The sequence below is a fragment of the Lepisosteus platostomus genome, chromosome 4, assembly GCF_059453375.1.
Source record: "Lepisosteus platostomus isolate fLepPlt1 chromosome 4, fLepPlt1.hap1, whole genome shotgun sequence".
NCBI lineage: Eukaryota > Metazoa > Chordata > Actinopteri > Semionotiformes > Lepisosteidae > Lepisosteus > Lepisosteus platostomus.
Window position 1 is genome coordinate 14,007,464 of NC_142614.1, and position 20,524 is coordinate 14,027,987.

Consider the following 20,524-nt stretch of genomic DNA (forward strand, 5'->3'; position numbering starts at 1 on the left):
ACTGTTTATAAATAATAAATTGTATTAACTAAAGAGTAGGATGGCACAGTTGTTAGAATGCTTTTTGTTTTGTTTCTTTTTCATAAATACAACAGTAGTACCTGATGTCTCAGTGGCTTTCAAAATTAAATTTTGCATGCAAACCTGTGAACTAGAAAGATAACTAAGATATCCATCCATTTATAATGGTGGCAAAGTGGTTAGCATTGCTATCTTGGAGCACTGGGGTCCCAGGTCCCATCCTGTGTGTGTGGGGTTTGCATGTTCTCTCTGGGTTACATGGTTTTTCTCCATATGTGTGATATGACTCCCTCTCGCACTCCAAAACATACTGGTAAGTTAATTGGTTTATGGGAAAACTGGCCCTGGTGTGTGTGTGTTTGTGTCTGTCTGTCCTGTGATGGACTGGCGCTATGTCCAGGGTGTATTCTGCCTTGTGTCCGTTGCTTACTGGGATAGGCTCCAAATCCTCTGTACTGGATAAAGAGATTAGAAATGGATGGAAGTAAAGGCACTGTGTGGATTGAACTATACACAGTGTTAGAAACCCACTATGAAATGGCAGCATCTCACTGAGAATAAAATATTTTATAGTGCTGGCTTAAGTAAACAGCCTTTCCACCTCTCTTGCACATCAGTATCCATACCTAGTTATTTAAACAAATTGCCTCTAATTATAAACATCTTAATATGCTGGCTCTGTGGATCCGCATCAGCGATGTTTGCCCATTCCTTCAATTCATGTGCATCCAACACACAGTTCAATGCTAGCAACTACACAAAATCTAAAATACAATCCTCATTTCAGTATCTATGTAAACATACAGTCTGTTAACTTCATCATCTTCATCAAAAGTATGCCTAACCCCATTAGGAAGTGTTCTTGTTATCAGTGTATTCCTCAGCTATCCCAAAATTATCTTCTTACCAACATCTCTAGTTTTTTATCCTGCAATAACTCAGCCAACACTTAAATCTCGAAAAGCTGCTTGTGTTCATTTCTTTAAATCACAAATATCATGTGTAAATACTGTCCATGTAATACTCTGCATTGTGGAATAATAGTTTATTTTAAAGGGAACTAGATAAACTAAGAACTAGAGAAATCAAGAAAGGCTTTTTTTTCTAGAATTAATAAATGCACATCCTGTTCACTGGGGAAATTAAATCCACACTGAGCAATCTTCAATATGTTCAGAATATGACAGCGAGAATCCTATCAGGGATGCATTACACCTGTTTTCAAGTCCTTGCATTGGTTACCTATCAGGTTTCGAGTCAACTTCAAAATCCTCATCCTCATTCAGTACCTACAGTATATGGCTTATTATCTGTCTACTCCCCACCTTTGTCCGTCTGACTGGTCTTCTAGCTGTCCTCAAGAACATCTACATTCTGTGGGTGACAGGGTCTTCTCTAGCTGCACCCCAGAGCTCTCAATTTGTATTCCCAGTGATATCAGTCACGTACCCTGAGTGCATTTAAATCTAACCTCAGAAACTTTCTTTTCAGAAGACTTAGTGTCTGTATCTGCTTCATTTTCTAATTTTGGTAGCACCTCTAACTGCTTGTCTTTCTTATATGTATTTACTTTGTAATCTGTGGTCCTTTTATCTGTTTTTATATCTACTGTATTGCTTTGAGATGCCACTTTTAAAGGTGATATATAAAATAAAGTTTTTTATTATTGTTATAGAGAAACATGATCAGTTTTCCCTGGTCCAGATAAAAAGATCTAAAGCATACTAGTTTGTCACTCTTCTCATTCCCTTTGCTAAATAACTTTTCATACTAATCTGATCAATCTAACTGCCTGTTTTCTGTGCTTTCTCTATCCTGCTAGATTTGCAATTATTCTGAACATTTTCTTCTTGAAATAACTCATTTCTAAATACCTTTTTTCACTGTTAACATCTTGCAGCAACGCTGCGACAAAATATACACTTAGCACAGTTCATCCTGCTACCAACATTGAATAACAAAATCTTAAGATTTCTATATTTAGTGGTTTCATTAGTGACAAAGGCTAAACTTTCTTGGAAAAATGTCTTTTATGTGTTGCAGAAAAAACTGACTTGCTTTAACAAAGTATGTTTACAAATCCTTTCACCTGGCAATCTACCTGAATGCCCAACTATCTGAGAAGCCCTCCATGAAACCATGGTTGCTATTAATTCATTTAGGGCTTATTGACAGAATTGCTGTTTTTTATGCATGCTAATTTTCTGATTCCTCACTCTGTTTCATGTTTATAGATAAGACTTTATTGATCGTGAAGGGAAATTGATGTACATGATGAACATGTTTGCATGTTCTTTTGTAACATACACCTTTTTGTGATTTTTTTTGTATATCTAAGCAAGTGTTCCTGCATCCCTCTTCTGCACTTTAGTCATGGCTTTTTTTCTGTTTGCTTATTTCAAAGCAACACCTGCTCCATTTCTAAAACTTTTTACTCATGTGCATTTTTGTATTTTTTACACCTCTAGCACTTTAACATCCTGAATTTTCATTTGCCTTAATTTGTAGAATGAACTTGAGTTTTAGCCTAAAGAAGTTTTCATTATCTTTTGTTTCTTGTCCTACAACTGTTATTATTGATCACCGAATTATTGTTCTTGACATGACTTCATTCAGCCTTTCCTGAACGTCTATGACAGGCAGAGAGAGTGCTGTTTCTGGTGCGATCTTTTACAGCTGACATTTCACTGTTTTAAACGAACAAGAAATTAGATTGCTCATAGATCACTTATCCTATATAAACACAGCGTAATTGCCCTCCGAAAATCCTCTTTTTCTTGTTCGTTTTAGAGACCTTGATCGAAACTGATTTTAGATGTCAGAAAGGATTTCTTTTCTCTGTATTTCCTACATTGCTTTGTCAAGATTTTAACTTTATATCTAACTTTATATCTAGGCTCAGATTTCAACTATAAATCGTACAGTAATTAATAGCAGTAAATACTGATGTTTTGCGCCCTCTTACCACAAAAATATATATGTTTTGTAGCTGGGATGAACTTTATTTCGTACGCGTAGCTACTGCGATTCGGACACGGACGGTTAAACATGGTGGCAAATCAGACACCCAGAGAGGGGGGGGGCGTCTTCTCGCCTCCATAACTAAAATGCCAAATAGGAGTGGCTTAAGCGACATACACAGTCGTGTAACTGACAGTTTGAGGTAGCCTATCGTGTAAATTTCGCTTTGTTGCTGATAGGTTAAGCTTTCGAAACTCTGCCCCAAAGTCATGTGACTGATTTTTCGCCCTGTTTCGTTGGTTAAACGCAATGATCACAAGCACCACCATGGTAACTGGGATGTGTAGTTTTTAATTCCGTTTGAATTATAACTGTATGTACTGTCTTCGTATTTGGCCAGGGCTTTAAAGAGAGGGCGCGCCAAAAATTTTCGGTGCCGTCGTCTCCGCTTTAAAGGTACCCCCGTCGCGGAAGAATTCGATCTCGGGACGTTTGCCCAGCGTACTCTTATTATACAAAATATACTCTTACTTACATTTAAAAACACTAAACAATTACCTTCATCTCCGAACAGTACCATGCAAGAGGCCACTGCTCCATCCAAAGTGCTAGTGTTTTTTAAGACCTGAAATAGGAAAATATTACTCTTTCACTCTTAAACGACAGGTAACAATTGCAGGTTAAAGGCTATACAGACTCAGCTTAAAAGTAAATACATACTTGCAACATCATGAAATCACTGCACAACATTCCACACATTAAAGAGTCATTCTAAGTGACTGTCATCTAATTAAAAAACAGTACTTCTTTGCCCCTTGACCAAAGGAGGATACAGACTTTATTGAGGAATTCATCAAGCTAAAAAGGAATTTGGCTTTTAGCCATGCCATGTCCCTTTCACAACCTGCATGGTGATTCCCCCCAAGCAAAACATTTTTATAACATCACCTAAGCAGAAATTAACCTTACCAGAAAGGTGTGCCCTTTTACTTTTTTTTTTAAAAGACATGATAATAAATACCTGTCTACCCTCCCTATGGATGCCCTTCAGGTGTTAGTGAAGAAGGCACTACATCCCTGAGATAAATGGTTTTATCATGGACTAACTACGTAGTATCCCAGCTGTGACTGGAGTTCCTGAAGGGCAGAATTCTTGCCTTGGGCTGGTTACGCATAGAGCATAATTAATTTAACAATTAAATGCAATAAAATGAAAATCAAATACAAACTTGATACAGAGGCCTGCTCTGCACCGGGAGTCCTGAAGCCTCTTAACCAGCCCACACTGTTTTCTGCAAGAGTTGGATCTATACTCCATCCAATGCCTCACCTTTGCTGGTGGAGCCATGTGAAAAAGGGGGACTGACCCAACACTTCACATTTCAGGGGTTCTTGGGAAACTAAGACTCAGAGATTTTAATGTAGAAGGAAATACAAAACAAGGAGTGGAAGGGTCACAACTAAACCTACATGAATGGATGCTAGAATGTATTATCGAGAGTGACAGATCACAATCCTTAAGACAGTGGGCCTCCAGAATGTCCTGTACCTCTTTCAGCTGTTTACTGTCTTTCTGCGGGAAGATCTCCTTCAGTTTTGAGAGCCTCTCCTCAGTAGTTTCTACATCCACCTGGTCAGAATTCTGAGATGCCTCATCTTCAGAGTCTTCTAAGTACAGTTTCCTAAAAAAAAATAATAAAAAAAATAATAATAAGACCTGATAATAGACATTAGTAGTTATATGACCTGAAGTGGCTGGCTAGCTGAAGGATATGCTAACAAGCTGAACACAGATGATACCAAGGTCCAGTGTTTGCCTTGTGTCATGAGCAGGTACACTGGCAGGCAGAGATCCCAACTGAACAGAATTCTGCTGAAAGAAACAGAGATAAGAGTCAACATGGGTACAACAGAAGAGCCAAAACCTCTTCAAAAAGGACACAATACAGCTTAGTGGAAACAAACTCCAGTAAATAAACTCAACTTTTTACTTAGCCCCTAGACCAAAAGGCTAGACGTGAAAACAAACTGTCATTGCAAACTATGAACTTTGCAAGCTATCACTCATTGAACTGCAGCATAAGGAGGCATTCTTTTTTACATGACCACACGGTCTTTGGCATGAGAAAATCATAGCTGTTATCTCCGAGAACTAGGAAGTGGTCCCACGTGGTATCCTGACGGGTCAGCTCACTGTGGATGTCTCTGATAACCAGGTCTACATCCTGTCTCAATAAACGCTAAAATAATAAAGTACCTCATTAGTGTTCCAATGAGAATCATTTGGCTTGTCTGCCTGTTGATTTCTCTGAAACCAACAGAAGGCTGATGGTTTCCATTCCCCTGCCCTTGAACAACTCTGTACTGGGAAAAGGTACCAAATGCTATCAGATGATTTCTTTTTCAAATTTGGAAATGTCATTTAATGTACTATTCATTCATTGAAACACTTTCAGAATTAGAAACATGTGGGAAAAGTGAGTATTATAGTGTTATATATCTTAAGCTGTGTGTTGAACGTGGCTGTTTTAAATTTTTCTATGCAGCTGAAAAGTCTTGAGAAAATTCCTCACATTACTGAAAATTTCCAGTAGATTATTGGTATTGTACATAAAACTGATTACAAAAACTAACAATTACAGTAAAACATGATTATAATAAAGAATCTGAATTTTAGGAAAACCTGATTACTTAAGATAAGCGACATTTAGCCATAACACAGCCAGTACAGAGCAGTTCACACCTCTGTTTTTACACACAGTGCCAGTGAACCAAGCAGTCAGGACCACTGCTTAATGTCTCATCCAAAGGAAGGTGCCTCCCTACAGCACATTGTCCCTGGTCACCACACCAGGATCCTGGATTGGAAACTGTGGTGTAGTGGGAAGAGCACCACTGACTGGTAAACCACCACCCCTCACAGAAGCAACCCACATTTCTTTTGAGATCCCTCATTCCCAGGCCCGGCCCCACTATTGACAACATTTCTTTAAAAAGTACATTTTAAACTATATCTGTATAAGAATCCTGGTACTTATATGAGCAGCACATTGTAGCACTTTCAGAGGCCTACAGTGCGACAAATAAATATAGAGCACACTGGAAACACCTAGGGAACAGACAGCAGGGAAGGTGTTAAACTAAAAACATTAAAATAATTCCTAATTCACAAAAAACTCTAACCAGAGCTACAGATATTATTCATTCAACTCCTAATCTTCTATATTGTTCAACAAATAAAGTCTGCAAAGTCAGTTGTTTCTCTCCCCTCCCACACACACTCTAAATCAATATTGCTTTCTGAGGAGCCAGCTCAGGGGAATGTTTCTACAGGTCTACGAAAGTATGTATGTTACTACAACTGTACAAAATGAAGGCTGATTATTTGCCAATTATTTCCATTATGCACAGACCACATTTTAAATCAGAAGTGTACAAAAGAACCAAGCTGTGATTTTGAAAGCTTGAGACTTGTTAGCTTTAACAGAATGTGCTTTAAGAAAAAACCCTGTGTTTTATTGTTCCAGCCAAGATTCTTCTGGCTAGCTTGATCATGTTATAGTTTGCCTACGGACTATTTTATTATATATTACTGTGGAAAGAAACGTTTACTGAGCTAAGTGAAATTTAGAGTAGGGTATCATAATACTCTTTCTTATATTGGCAGGAAACGTGAACAGCTCAGGTCTATGCATTTAAAAACATTAACAAAGCTTAATCAAAAGTGTGACAATCACCATTAAAGAGATATTCCATTAAAATTATATTTTATTAGGAGACTATTAGACTATGTAGAATACTCCAGTTAGTGCTCAGATTATTAAAATTAGTAACCTGAGTACTTTAAAAATGCTAATTATAACTCTTGATGAATGTGAACCCATTGCCCATGGGGTAATCTCCAATACCCTTAAATGGGATATGAATATCACCAGCATCACAAAGAAAGCACTGCAAAGAATGTACTTTTTTAGCGTCAACTGACAAACTTTGGTGTCTCCCAACCAGTTCTGAAACAGTTTTACAGAGCCATTATTGACAGCATTCTGACTCCCTATGTAACTGTTTGGTTTGGCAACTCATCTGCCCACTCCAAAGGCAACCTCACTGTTTCATTCTTTTTAAATACTTAAAAACAGGATTAAGTCACTACTTTAGAAAAACCCTGAGTTTTAGGAGTGGTATTCCTTGATAATCTGCACTTATTTTTTTCAAACTTTTACATGCATTAATGAGTAAAGCAAATTCATTGGCGTAAGATGGAAAGTTTCATTAGCTGTCACCTGGTCTACATTCACGATTTATACAATTCCAGAGCAAAGAAGCAGGCAGAAACACAAGTTTCCACCTGTTTAATAAAGTTCCCTGAGGAAGACTCAACCGGTCTATTAAAACCAGTACCACCCGGTATTTGAACAGCTTCTTTCCTAGGGCTGTGTTTTTGCTTAACCAGAATTCCTAGTTATATGTGCAACAGATTCATAACTTTTTGCCTTGTTTGTGTATTGTATATGTGGAATGTTTTTGCAGCACCAAGTACACCCGGGTAAATTCTTTGAGCAAGAAAAAGGACCTTGGAGTCACAGCCAGGCAAATGGAAGAATGCTGTGTCTCATTCGAGGTCACTGCAAGAGCAGGCCTTGCTGCGCTACCCTCCTCTACAGCCGAGCTGCTGGTGTTGCACCAGGGACCCGGTGACAAGCACGGATTAGCACCAGAGATTGGTCTGTGTCCCTGCTTTGCACCCATTGCTTGCCGGATCAGCACCGGCTGCTCCACGACTCTCAGCTGAAAGAAATTCATAGACCTGCTTTCTAACCATTTGCCGCGTGCCTGAATTATCATCTGTTGTTTTCCCTTTTCTGCAGACAGTCCTTGTTTTAAAACAAAAACCCACTTCAAGCATCTTGTTCCAACTTCCTCAGCATACAGAACTTCAAACATTCTCTCTTCAACCTGATAAACAAGAGTCTATGCCCTAATACCTATATTAAAGGGGAACTTCAATGCTATTTTATATTTTAGGCTTAGAAAAAAAACAACATTGACGAGTGCATTTCAAACCACAGTGAAAGTAAAATATACATAGTAACATGTAAAACCTCCAAAATACACAAAAGTTCCAGACATGTGCAGCACCATATTGCCATCATCCTCTGTGATTCAGAAAGAGGCAACAATATTTCTGGTGACTTCATGTGGCCCTATTACATTGTGAACAAGCAGGCTTGTGAATACATCTTTTAACCCAACAGAAATATTGCTCTTGACTTTGAGATGGTTTTGCCAACAAATAACTTACTTTTTAAAACTGCATGTTTATCGTGTTGGAATATTTATGCAGTGAAATCTCTGCTGTACAACCTGTACTTATTCGTACGTACATTGCATTACATTATTCATGACAGGGACTAGTGAGCAGGAAGGGCTGCTTCATGTCGCAATTCTCAAGAACTCCCTCTTTCACCTGTGGCAAGACCAGAGGATTACCGACACAATTGGTTAGATAGATAGATAGATAGATAGATAGATAGATAGATAGATAGATAGATAGATAGATAGATAGATTAGATAGATAGATTAGATAGATAGATTAGATAGATAGATTAGATAGATAGATTAGATAGATAGATTAGATAGATAGATTAGATAGATAGATACTTTATTGATCCCGTGAGGGAAATTGCAGTGCAACAGCAGCTTAACACACACAACACAGCCACAGTGTAACGAATTATATACTAATAGTACAATACATACAATACAATACAAGAGTTACTCACAGTCCGGACACACAAGAGGAAACTAGAACAGAACAGTACACAGAAAATCGTATCACACGTATGAATATAAATATAGATGTAACCATAGATATAAATATAAATATAAATGTATTGCACAGGTCCCTGGCATATATTGCACAAAAGTGGTTGTAAACGGGAAAAAGAAAAAGAAAAAGAAAGAGAACAGATGTAGCAGTAGATGTGTATATGCGTTTAGTCCAGAAACAGGTCACAGTCGCTGTTGCCTCTGCCAAGACGCAAGGTGGATGCGTTGTACAGTCTTATGGCAGACGGCAAGAATTACCTCCTGTAGCGCTCCCTGTCGCACCGTGGATGAATCAGTCTATTGCTGAACGTGCTCTTCATTCCTGCAAGCCTGTCATAGAGGGGATGGGAGAAGTTGTCCATGATGGCCTCTAGTTTGGACATCATTCTCCTCTCAGCCACTACCTCCAAGGGGTCCAGGTCAGACCCAATGACAGAGCTTGCTCTCCTGATGAGCTTGTTCAGCCTTTTGGAATCTACTGCTCTAATCCCAGAGCCCCAGCACACCACTGCGTAGAAAATGGCACTCGCTACCACCGACTGATAAAACATGTGTAGCATCTTACTACACACATTGAAGGACCTGAGCCTCCTCAAGAAGTAAAGTCGGCTCTGTCCGTTCTTATAGATGGCCTCGATGTTCTTAGACCATTCCAGTCTATCGTCGATGTGCACTCCCAGGTACTTGTACGAGTCCACCATCTCCACGCCACTCCCATGGATGTAGACAGGAGTAGGTTTGACCTTTTTCCTCCTGAAATCTACCACCAGTTCCTTTGTCTTTGTAACATTCAGTTCCAAGTGGTTCACCCCACACCACTCCACAAAGCTGCTGACCAGTCCTCTGTACTCCTCCTCCTGCTCACCCTTGATACATCCCACAATTGCAGAGTCATCTGAGAACTTTTGCAGGTGGCATGACTTTGAGTTGTACTTAAAGTCCGAAGTATAGAGGGTGAAGAGGAATGGAGAAAGAACTGTCCCTTGAGGTGCCCCTGTGTTACTCACTACCAGTTCAGACACACAGTTCTGAAGTCTCACAGACTGTGGTCTGCCCGTCAGGTAGTCAGTGATCCACGAGGTCATGGAGGCATCGACTTGCATCTCCTCCAGCTTCCTCCTTAGAAGTAAGGGCTGGATGGTATTGAAGGCACTAGAGAAGTCGAAAAACATGATCCTTACAGTGTTGCCAGCCCTGTCCAGGTGTGAGTAGGCCCTTTGCAGCATGTAGATGATCGCATCCTCCACACCAACACTGGGCTGGTAGGCAAACTGTAGGGTGTCCAGTGATGAGCTGACCAGGGGTCTCAGGTGGGATAAGACCAGCCTCTCCAGTGTCTTCATGATGTGAGAAGTCAGTGCAACTGGTCTGTAGTCGTTGAGTTAGGAAACGAGGACTGCAGTTCCCCTTTAAGAGCATTTACCAGATGACCAATTCATGATTGATAATTGAGGACAGAACTTCTTGGGAACGACAATGTGTCAAACTCCCACTGTGAGGGTCTGTCTCACCCTGCTGAGGTCCAAATGGCTACATTTCAGGTGACAACAGAATGAACTGAATAATTAAATACTGGAACCCAACCCAGAAGACTCAAATCTTCCCCGACACCAGGGTTTTGAACCCCTTTACCAGACAAAATGGGGCGATATTTTAAACAGGATAGTCATACCAGTACATGCAGTGGCATTATTCTTTCAGAATTTTAAGACATTTTCTATAAAATGTATTCCACATAAAACACACTATTCTTACATTTATTTCTCTTTGTTGAATTTCATTACACTTCCCAGAGTTCCCCAAAACTCATTCACCATGTCAGCCCCTTTCATTTCATGCCTTTCTTAGAGGAACAAAATACTGCCAACAAGTTTTTTCTAATCATAACTCTGGCAGACTGGTCTCTTAAGGACCCTATTAACAGCCAACTTGCAACTAGAGGGCATTAAGGCCACCATTAGCTGTACATAGTCACAGCAGGTGATAATTAGTTAATTAATAAGATGCTTGGTAGAGGTTAAATCCACATTGGTGCCTGACAGCAGTCTGGGGACGCTGCTGAAGAGGTCTTTTTGCTGTATAATTCAAAAGTTTCTGCAATAAATGCTCATGCACTTACTTTGATGTCAATTGAGAGTTTGTGTTCAGATGCCCAAAGCCACCTTGTTAGAAGGTGGGGTCTGTCACAATAACAGATGGAAGTAATAATGTAACACAGCCAGTGCCTCGGGCTATCAAGTTCAGGCTGATGGTTACTCATCAGTGCCAACATCTGAAGTAGGACTTACAACTGTTTTAAGACAACATATGGCGAAATGAGCAGATAATATCTGCTTCACATGAAACTAAAAAAAGAAATTGCCAACTTCCTTCACTTCAGAACAGAAATACAAAGCATTTTTAATTGCCACCATGAATGCGTAAACTTGGGCTTACACCCGAAGCCGAAATGTTGAGTTTTCTTTCTTCTCTTTTAATAATAATAATTAATTAATTATAATTGCTTACACTTATATAGCGCTTTTCTGGACACTCCACTCAAAGCGCTTTACAGGTAATGGGGACTCCCCTCCACCACCACCAATGTGCAGCATCCACCTGGATGATGCGACGGCAGCCATAGTGCGCCAGAACGCTCACCACACATCAGCTATCAGTGGGGAGGAGAGCAGAGTAATGTAGCCAATTCATAGAGGGGGATTATTAGGAGGCCATGATTAGTAAGGGCCAATTGGAAATTTGGCCAGGACACCGGGGTTACACCCCTACTCTTTTCGAGAAGCGCCCTGGGATTTTTAATGACCACAGAGAGTCAGGACCTCGGTTTTACGTCTCATCCGAAGGACGGCGCCTGTTTACAGTATAGTGTCCCCGTCACTATACTGGGGCATTAGGACCCACATGGACCGCAGGGTGAGCGCCCCCTGCTGGCCCCACTAACACCTCTTCCAGCAGCAACCTTTTTCCCAGGAGGTCTCCCATCCAGGTACTGACCAGGCTCACACCTGCTTAGCTTCAGTGGGTTGCCAGTTGTGAGTTGCAGGGTGATATGGCTGCTGGCCAGCATGGAACAAATCTATTACTTGTTCCTTTGCAGCCTACACATGCTGACACAGCTACCCACCTGAACTGCCTAATACTTAAACTATTTAACAAAAATAAAAAAAAACAGCTACAAGACTCAACCTCAATAAAACCCTGCCATGATTTGCAGTTTTACATGATCTGATGCAATTTAATCCAGATACATTTTGTAATTGCTTCAGTACTTGCTATAATAAACCAGAATGTAAATTAAATAATTATTTAAATCTTTAAATGCAGTAGGTAACAAAACTCAGCGAGTGGATTATTCTTCTTGATGAGAAGGAAGATCTGAGCCATACAGGATCACACAAGATCTTTTACTTAGCTGTGCAATGTGAAGTAGCACTGATTCTCCAGACTGGACAGAAATCAGCACATAAAGAAAACACCCAAGATAGAAAAATGGTTTGAGTGTAAATTGAAGGCAGGTGTCAAACACACAAGCCTATAGCAGTGAACTAAGATTTGATCTTTTCTGCTTCCCAAGAATGACGATGGTATTATATGCAGTGAGTTAAGGACATACTTCCCTTGGACAATTAAACAAAATGGTCACGCATAACCATGGAAGGCATTTGCCAAGAATACAGAGAAACCATACTGAACTGCACTTACTTTCTTTTTTCCTTTGCCACAGGTTTGGATTTTATGGAAGGGGCATCTGAAACTGTAGAAGGCAGGTCGTCTGCTTCTGAGTCCGAATCTAAAAACTCCACTCCTTTAATCTGCTTATTAGAAGGTGGGCGCTTTGGTTCTGGGGTCTCTGGAACCACAGTAACTGTGGAGAAACACAGGGTATCAGCTGGTGGAATAATAGTGTAGATTGTGACAAGGCAAATTTTCCCCCAATCTTGGTCATGAATAAACCACACGATGGCTCCCTGTCACCTAAATTTTAAAGGTACATGGTGTTGCGGTGTTAATTCAAGAATTTACCATATGATTAAAGTAGATGTTATTATCATATAAACTCATATGTACAGTACAAATGCTAAACATATTTTTGATATTATTAGTAATCCATAAATGTCATTAACGACAATACCCAAGACCCCATATTGAATTAAGAAAGCAGTTAAAAATGGATTAATAACAAGATAATGTCTTAGCATATCCTCTACATCTGGAGAGCTGACATTCTGTCTTCATGATTTTCTACACAAAAATGTGCATCAGTACAACACAAATACACATCTCAGAACGAGCCTCATCCAAAGCCAGATCTCATCCCGAATTCTGCCCTGAACAAAATGGCACTAAGAGACACAGGACTGAGTGGCAACACAGTCATTGCACCAACATAGAATACCTGTATTTCTGACATCTTCAAAACAATGTGCTGCAAACATACTGTAGCTCAGAGTATCATTTTGAGCACCTGAACAAGATTTGCCACAGCAAAGGTGATAAAAACTTATTCAATCAACATTTTTAGCAGTCTGCTGCATCTTTTTGCTAACATTTAACGGATTTCTCCCATAAAAGTGCTAGTCTGAGCATTCAAACAGTGATTAATTAAAATGTTATTGCATACAATGTGTACAGCAGCCCCCATCATTTATAATTCAACAGAATGGGGCATCATCGGAAGGGGTCAAGGTGACATACACAACCACTGACACAAAGTATAACCGGTAGCACCCTAGATTGTAATTCTTATTAGCAAAGGCAATGTGAGGCACCCCAGGGGCTTGATACTACACTTGATCTTAGCCAAAAGGCCAAGAAAGGGCTTGATGATAATAATTATTATTATTATTTACACTTATATAGCGCTTTTCTAGACACTCCACTCAAAGCGCTTTACTGGTAATGGGGACACCCCTCCACCACCACCACCAGTGTGCAGCATCCACCTGGATGATGTGACGGCAGCCATAGTGCACCAGAACGCTCCCCACACACCAGCTATCAGTGGGGAGGAGGATGACAGAGAGATGGTGAGACTACCAGCACAGCTGGAATAGGACTGGACAGGAACGACACAGCTGTGACACACGTCTCAGCCTTAGGGTTTGGATTTCAGCAAATATGATTTTAGCAAAGACGGAATATTTAAAAAAGATTTTAAAAATGCTGGCTGTTTCGTTATAGCTCCCTTTATAAAACTGTGAATTAACACGTCAGAAGAAAAAACCCCATAAGCCTCGAAGTACCTTGTTAAAGAAGAGCAGGTCACAAGCAAAATTTAGTCCTGGTTGACCAGGTTTTGAGTCTTACATCCTACATTTAAATCTAGATATTGATGATGGCTCCTTATTTACAATATAGCAGTAAACAGTGGCATTCAAACAACCTATTTTCCACCTGTCTGTGCATGTGCAGGCACAATGCTTGTCAAGGTGACTTTCAGACAATTACTGTAAATGAGAAGTCCCCTGACCAAGACTACAGGTCACATACTGACTCAAGATGTGTCTGAAGAATGTGGGAAGAAAAAGAGGTACCTAAGGACAGCAGCTGGGCAACATCCTCTATCAGGACATTACATGTTGTATATGGACAAAGCCAACCCAGTGGACTCATCAATTAAACAACATAAACATTTCATTGCACTTGTGCATATGACAATCAACTCTACTCTCTACTAAGGTTAGGAGTGTGAACAGAGAGGCTGTGAATTTAGTTTCCAGAGCCTTGGTTCAACATCTCATCCAAAGAGGGAAGAGCACCACCTTCTCGTCCCCCAACACCACTCACAGCAGCATCCTGGTTTCCCTTGGAGGTCTCCCACCCTGTCTTGGCTAGCCTCCTGGTTAGGTCAGGTGATAAAGTGGTGAGGATGCTACCAAAAACACTCGATGTATGGCAAAAAAAAAAACAACCTCCGTATATCAGCACATACAGTACGTGTGCATACTGCATACACAGATATATACATGAGAGGCACAGCTTACACGGGCACGCTATCTCATCACACGTGGTACATATCCCTGCAGGTCACAGGTCAACAGGTAGGGCTGTACAGCGGTTCATACAATAAACCTCACCTGAGCGGCTCCCCCTCCGCGTCCGCGGAATAACAGCGGGCCAGTGTACACTACCTCGATACCCCTACCCCCCACCGCCTAGTGATCCCAGCCTGCTCCAGTCGGTCACTCCGTTACCTGTTTTATTCTCTTTCTCAGAGTCCGGGCTTTCGGACCTGCACTCCTCCGCCAGCACCGCCGAGTCGGGTTTCCTCTTGTCCTTGGTGAAGCGAAATCGGTCCAAGTTGAATAAACTCATAATGGCCAGATGCGGTCTCCCTGTAGGGTTTTCTCCACAATTCGGCTCGGCTCTATTGTTACTTATATCAACAGTCTCACCACCTCTAGCCGCGGGTGCTGAATTTATCTTCTAAGGGGAATAACCGATTTAATTATTTGATAATAGACTACTAAATACTGGATAAAGTTGTTGGCAGCGATACCACAATAAATGCCTCAGCAGAATTATAAACGAAGACTAAAAACCATTTTGCGGCATCCTTTCTACTATGCGCATGCACAACTGTTTCAACAGGAACAATAAAACAGTTTTCATCCCCTTAACGAAACATTAAAATCGATCCCCTATGATGACTCTATGCACAAAACATGTTTTATTTATTTGTTTGTTTTCAAAATTGGTTAATCTCCTGGATTATAAAACCGGTAAGAGACGCACAATTTCCCGCGAACCGGCTCTCTCCCCAGGAACAAACAAAATCAGATCCCATTGGAGAACCCTGAATCACGGCTAAACCAATCCAGACTGAGAAGAAATAGAAGTGGGAAGATTGTTCGTGACTGGTTACCGGCGTCCATTCTGATTCTACATGCTCGGTAACTAGTAACAAATACAGCAACTGCTGCTCTTTGTATCCAAAATGGCGTCAGAGATAACGATATTTATACTATATATATATTTAAACATATAGCTCTTTTTCACACGTACTGAAATTGACCATATGTTGTATGTACGTAAGGGAGCTAAATGTAAGAATAACAAAGCCCATTTCCTTTTCCTTTCTGTAACAATTACTCTATTTGTAATTCACTGACGCAATTTTGCCCGAACTGATCTGATTTAAAGAGTCTTCGTTTCATTGTCACGCCCTCGATTACTTTGTGAGCATCTGTCATACTATTCTTCAATACATGCACACTGACCACAGCTGAATACTGACGGTCTTTCACCTTCCATGTTTTTAAATCCTGCAACCTGCCTTGAACAAACCTGGAACACAAACAGGTGAAGTCAATCAGGTTTCATATTTTTGCAAATTGACTGACAGCATACTGTATGACACCTTGAGATTTATTATGCCCCTTTTAGGTGTGACACTGCTTCCTGTAGGCTTCTACCACTCTGCACACCTTATTTGATATCTTCCTTACTGTTTATTTTATAGCTTATACAAATTAATATAACAGACAAGAAGCCACAGATTTCTTGAATTCGATAGTGTTGAATCTTGAAAGAGAGACACCCTGTCTTCTCATAGCAACAATGTAGATGCTGTACCTTCAGCTCACACTGAAACGTTATTTGAAAGGAAGATGGTTCAGCAATTATTATAAAGTTTGAACTTCAATCAACATGTGCACAGACTTTTGTCAACTGGACCTGAAATGCTTCTCTCAAACGGAAATTCTTGTGCTTTGCAGGTCCTGCTTTGGTCTTTTTCCCCCCTGAGGATCTAAAAAGACTGCATTAAAATGCACCAAAAAACATTTTCTGATGTATATGTGAGTACTTAACACACCAATCACTGTTATTTATCCAAAGTGCAGACACATCCCTCATATACAATCTGTGTACAGAGACTATAAGGTGTCTAAGACAAAGTCTTTTATTAGAAGCTCTGCACTCACTGGTAAGTTAAAGGCATTGACTAGCTTTCAGATACGCACCCTGTCATCTCAGTGTGGCCCTGAAGAAGACACGGTCTGGCTCTGTGCATTTCTCTCAGATCAAGTGTCCACTAGGTGACACACTTTAGTAACAAAGCTGTCATCACTCTGGCCTTCATGTGTGTGCTTTCAGGGAAAATAAAAAAATATGTTATTTGATAAAAGAATTTATAAGCATCATATAGTAATATTCTAATGAATATAAGCTAATACATGTGTATGCTTTTACAATAGAGTACTCTTAGTACTGCAAGCAGAAGACATTGAAAGGGATGGTTGTTCAGTGTCATTTCCCTAGATCTTTTCACTTACAGATTTTGTGCAGAAAGTAACTGTATTAATATAACAAAAGAGAAACTCAACTATACATTTTACTAATATTAATTGATTTAATTACACTAATATTCAAGGCCATCAATGCTTCACACAGTTTCACATCAGGAGATTAGAAGAATTCTGGAACACATTCTAATGTGTCCTGTGGAAACAAATTGTTGATCCCATTAGGACTGATAGTTTAGAGTTACAAATGATCACAGAGAGCCTATCGCTTGGCAAAAGCAGGCCTGCAGATCCTGCCAGAGAATCAGCACCTGTTTGCTTATGTTTCAGTTAGGGTGCCCTGCTAACAGTGTCCACATTAGTCTTGGTTCAGAGATTGCAATTTAAAAATCACACTGAAGTCAAGGTCTCACCCACAAGCATCCTCTGAGCTGCCTTTCACGCTAATGCAGCATGGCACTGGAGCCATGAGCTGGAGTCCTCAAATTTTCCTTCCTTCTTCGAGATCTTACTGACATAAGTGGCTCAATAACTCCATAATCTAGAAAAGTGGTTTAGGGTTTAGGTACAGAAAATGTAGGATTAGTGTAAGTTTAAAGGTTTAATATAAATGTACTATATAACACTTCTCTCAATACTTAAAAGAAAAAATGCTATCTGCATTGTATCTTCTCTACAGTATGTCTTTTAATAATCAGATTTAAAACACTTTGAACCCAAATAAATGTACCCTGCTGAGTCAGTGAAGTTGGAGCAGGACTGGAGAAGCTGGAGTCCAAATATTACACAATTATAAAATTATGTTTAATATTTATGTTCTATACTCAGCATCAACTATCATGTTTGAACAGGATTTTTATTTTATTTTTTTAGTTGGTGTGTCATTAATTCTCAGTGTAATTCTGTCTTGCACAGGTAAAGAAAAATGCTGGAATTACATTTATGACATGTTGCTCTTTTGTCTCTTCTGGGAGTGGTGTACCAATTCCTGTTAATATTGGTGAGTTGAGGCTGTGGGACTCTTGTGTTCTGCCATTAAGAAAAGTCTGTGATTCAGTAAACACCTGGGCGTTTGAATGAGCTTCCAGATTGTCATTGTAAAGGGAAATTCTTAAATGTAAGTTGAAAAGGGATAAGGACAAACCAACTTCAATCTAATTTTCAGTGATTACTGATGTTCGCCTTTGTTTCACATTTCGTCTCCGGTATCCCTCCTCCACCCACCCTTCCGCCTGTGCGGCTGCCCCTTGTTCACTCCTCCTCCTGCAGGGGGTCCCAGCCTCCTCGTCCTAAGGCCAGGGTTTTTGTAGTGAATGTTTCTTGTATTTTAAGTATTAAGTATAAAATATTATTTTAAGTATTTTAAGTATAAAAAGTTTTGGTTGAACCAGCTTGGCTGGGGGCTATTTTATTCTGTAGAAAATCTACTTCCATTCATATTTTTGTATAAAAATAAAATGTTTTTCAATGTTCACAGTGATTGCTACTGATTGCTAGAATATATACAAATACGTGTTGTTGCATGTTTGGGAAAAAACTGCAAATTAAGCTAATTTTTGGCACTGTTTGAAAAATACAATACTTCTTTTGGGTTAACCTACACAACTAAGTTTAATGCAATGACAGCCACTCACAGTCTAAGAGACCTTCAATGCCTTAAGGCCTAGAGAACTTCTACGTTCCCGATGGTGCACCACACAATGATAGATGGTGACTCAAATTAGTCAGGCAAGAAATAACAGCACATTTCATGACGGTGCAGACAGTCTGAGTGCTTTTGCTGTGAGAATTTTTTTTCTTTCCTAATGAAATCCAAAACCAGTCAGATTTGTTTTAAAAAAGAGACACCCATCAGAGCACATGTAAATTAAGTTTGCAGAAGAGTGGCAATCATCCTATCTGGTAAGCCCATACTGTTCCACTGAAGCGAAGGGGATTAAACATGATTTTAGCAACGGAAACAGAGATGTGGATTTCAGGCACCTCCCTACTAACCAGGCCCAAAGCATCTTTGGTTCCACAGAGCAGCATTCAGCATTTTCTGGTAGAGTGTGAAGTCAACACTGCCATTCAGCAGTCACGAGTCTAGAAAGATCTCTGCCTCAACAGAATAGTTACCTCTTAAAACTAATTGCCAAGTTGTGATGTACCGCGTGATACACACAAGAACCTTGCAAAAGTGTTCTCTTTTCCACCCCTACCCTCCACTGATAAAGATTTTACAAAACTTGTCAGACCCTGTTTTTGATTCCTTGAAGTCTTTTAGATGCAGTAGATGTAGCTGCACTTGACACAGTGGGAAGATCAGATGTTATTCTGTGAGCCTCAGACTCAGGGCTTCCAGGAATGTGCGGTCCTATGGGTTAGTGACACAAACGTGCAGTGGGTCTCCATCCAAGAAACAATGATACCTATTGATTAGTACACCATTTTACTTTTGTTTTCACAACACACTACTCTAAAAGTGCGACACACTGTCACGTTCATAAATGGGCTCTATTTAGGACTTTTGTCAAAAACCAACCTTTGCTTTTCTGTTAAAAAGACACAGACCCATGAAACAAAATATCAAAGAGCTCCCTGTGGAATTTATGAGGGTAAAGAGCCCCATAACATCACTCTGCAATAACAAACTTTTTTTTACCAAATAAACTTAAATTCAGCCCTGTGTTAAACCATAACTACAATCAACATATAATATGAGTATGTTTCAGTTAATAAGGCTTCAAGAGATCCCACATAGCTAAAGATACCTTCAATATTAAGGTCACAGTAAATGCGGAAAACTGGTCCAAAGAGACACAGGCACACAAGACCCAGGGCCAATCCAGTGCCAATTTCCTGGAAACAAGATTTTCTGCACTTTGCTATCTTTTTAAGAGACCAAAGAGATGACCGTCCTTTATTACATATTTGGATATGTAACACAGTAGGTAATTCAATTTGAACCACATACAACGGCACATTGAACCAGAGTTCATCCATGTTTCTAGGTGTGAAGTAATTAGAAAGTGCAAGACTCCATCTCCATCACAGGACATACAGCTGGATGAACTGGAACAACTGGGGTAAAGAAAGCTCACCCATAACAGCTCACCCGTAACACCAGTTATTAGTCTAGAGATTTATTCACCATACTATGTTGTCTTTCCATGCAACATGATGCATAACTAATGTTGATAAATCAGCAGGAAATGAAGGAATGTGATGTGAAATTACAACTGTTAGCTGGAACATGTTGTATGTCTATTTACTGTAGAGTAGACAGGGTTCATAGTCTCAATTCAAAGTTTCAGGATTCCTCCTTCATTCCGATATTTACAAAGGTCAACAGCATTATTAAGCCAACTTGATTTTGGTGAAGACACATTTAATTTCCTTTTTATTTTATTTATATTAATAAAAGATATAACATTATATAAGGACATTTAAAATGTCTTATCCTTATTACATTTAGATGGTCTCAG

General features: G+C 39.8%; 1 protein-coding gene across 1 annotated transcript in view; it reads right to left on the reverse strand.

Annotated features, from left to right (window-relative positions):
- The window catches only part of smarcad1a (SNF2 related chromatin remodeling ATPase with DExD box 1a), a 46,511-nt gene extending 30,917 nt beyond the window's left edge, over nt 1-15,594 (reverse strand). Inside the window, exons 1-4 of the mRNA XM_088628640.1 lie at nt 15,006-15,594; nt 12,514-12,676; nt 4,532-4,664; nt 3,541-3,607 (exon numbers count right to left, since the gene is read on the reverse strand). Coding sequence (XP_088484766.1) covers nt 3,541-3,607; nt 4,532-4,664; nt 12,514-12,676; nt 15,006-15,126 — 484 coding nt within the window. The 5' untranslated portion in view covers nt 15,127-15,594. The remainder of the gene's footprint in view (nt 1-3,540; nt 3,608-4,531; nt 4,665-12,513; nt 12,677-15,005) is intronic.
- Nucleotides 15,595-20,524: the final 4,930 nt, after the last annotated feature.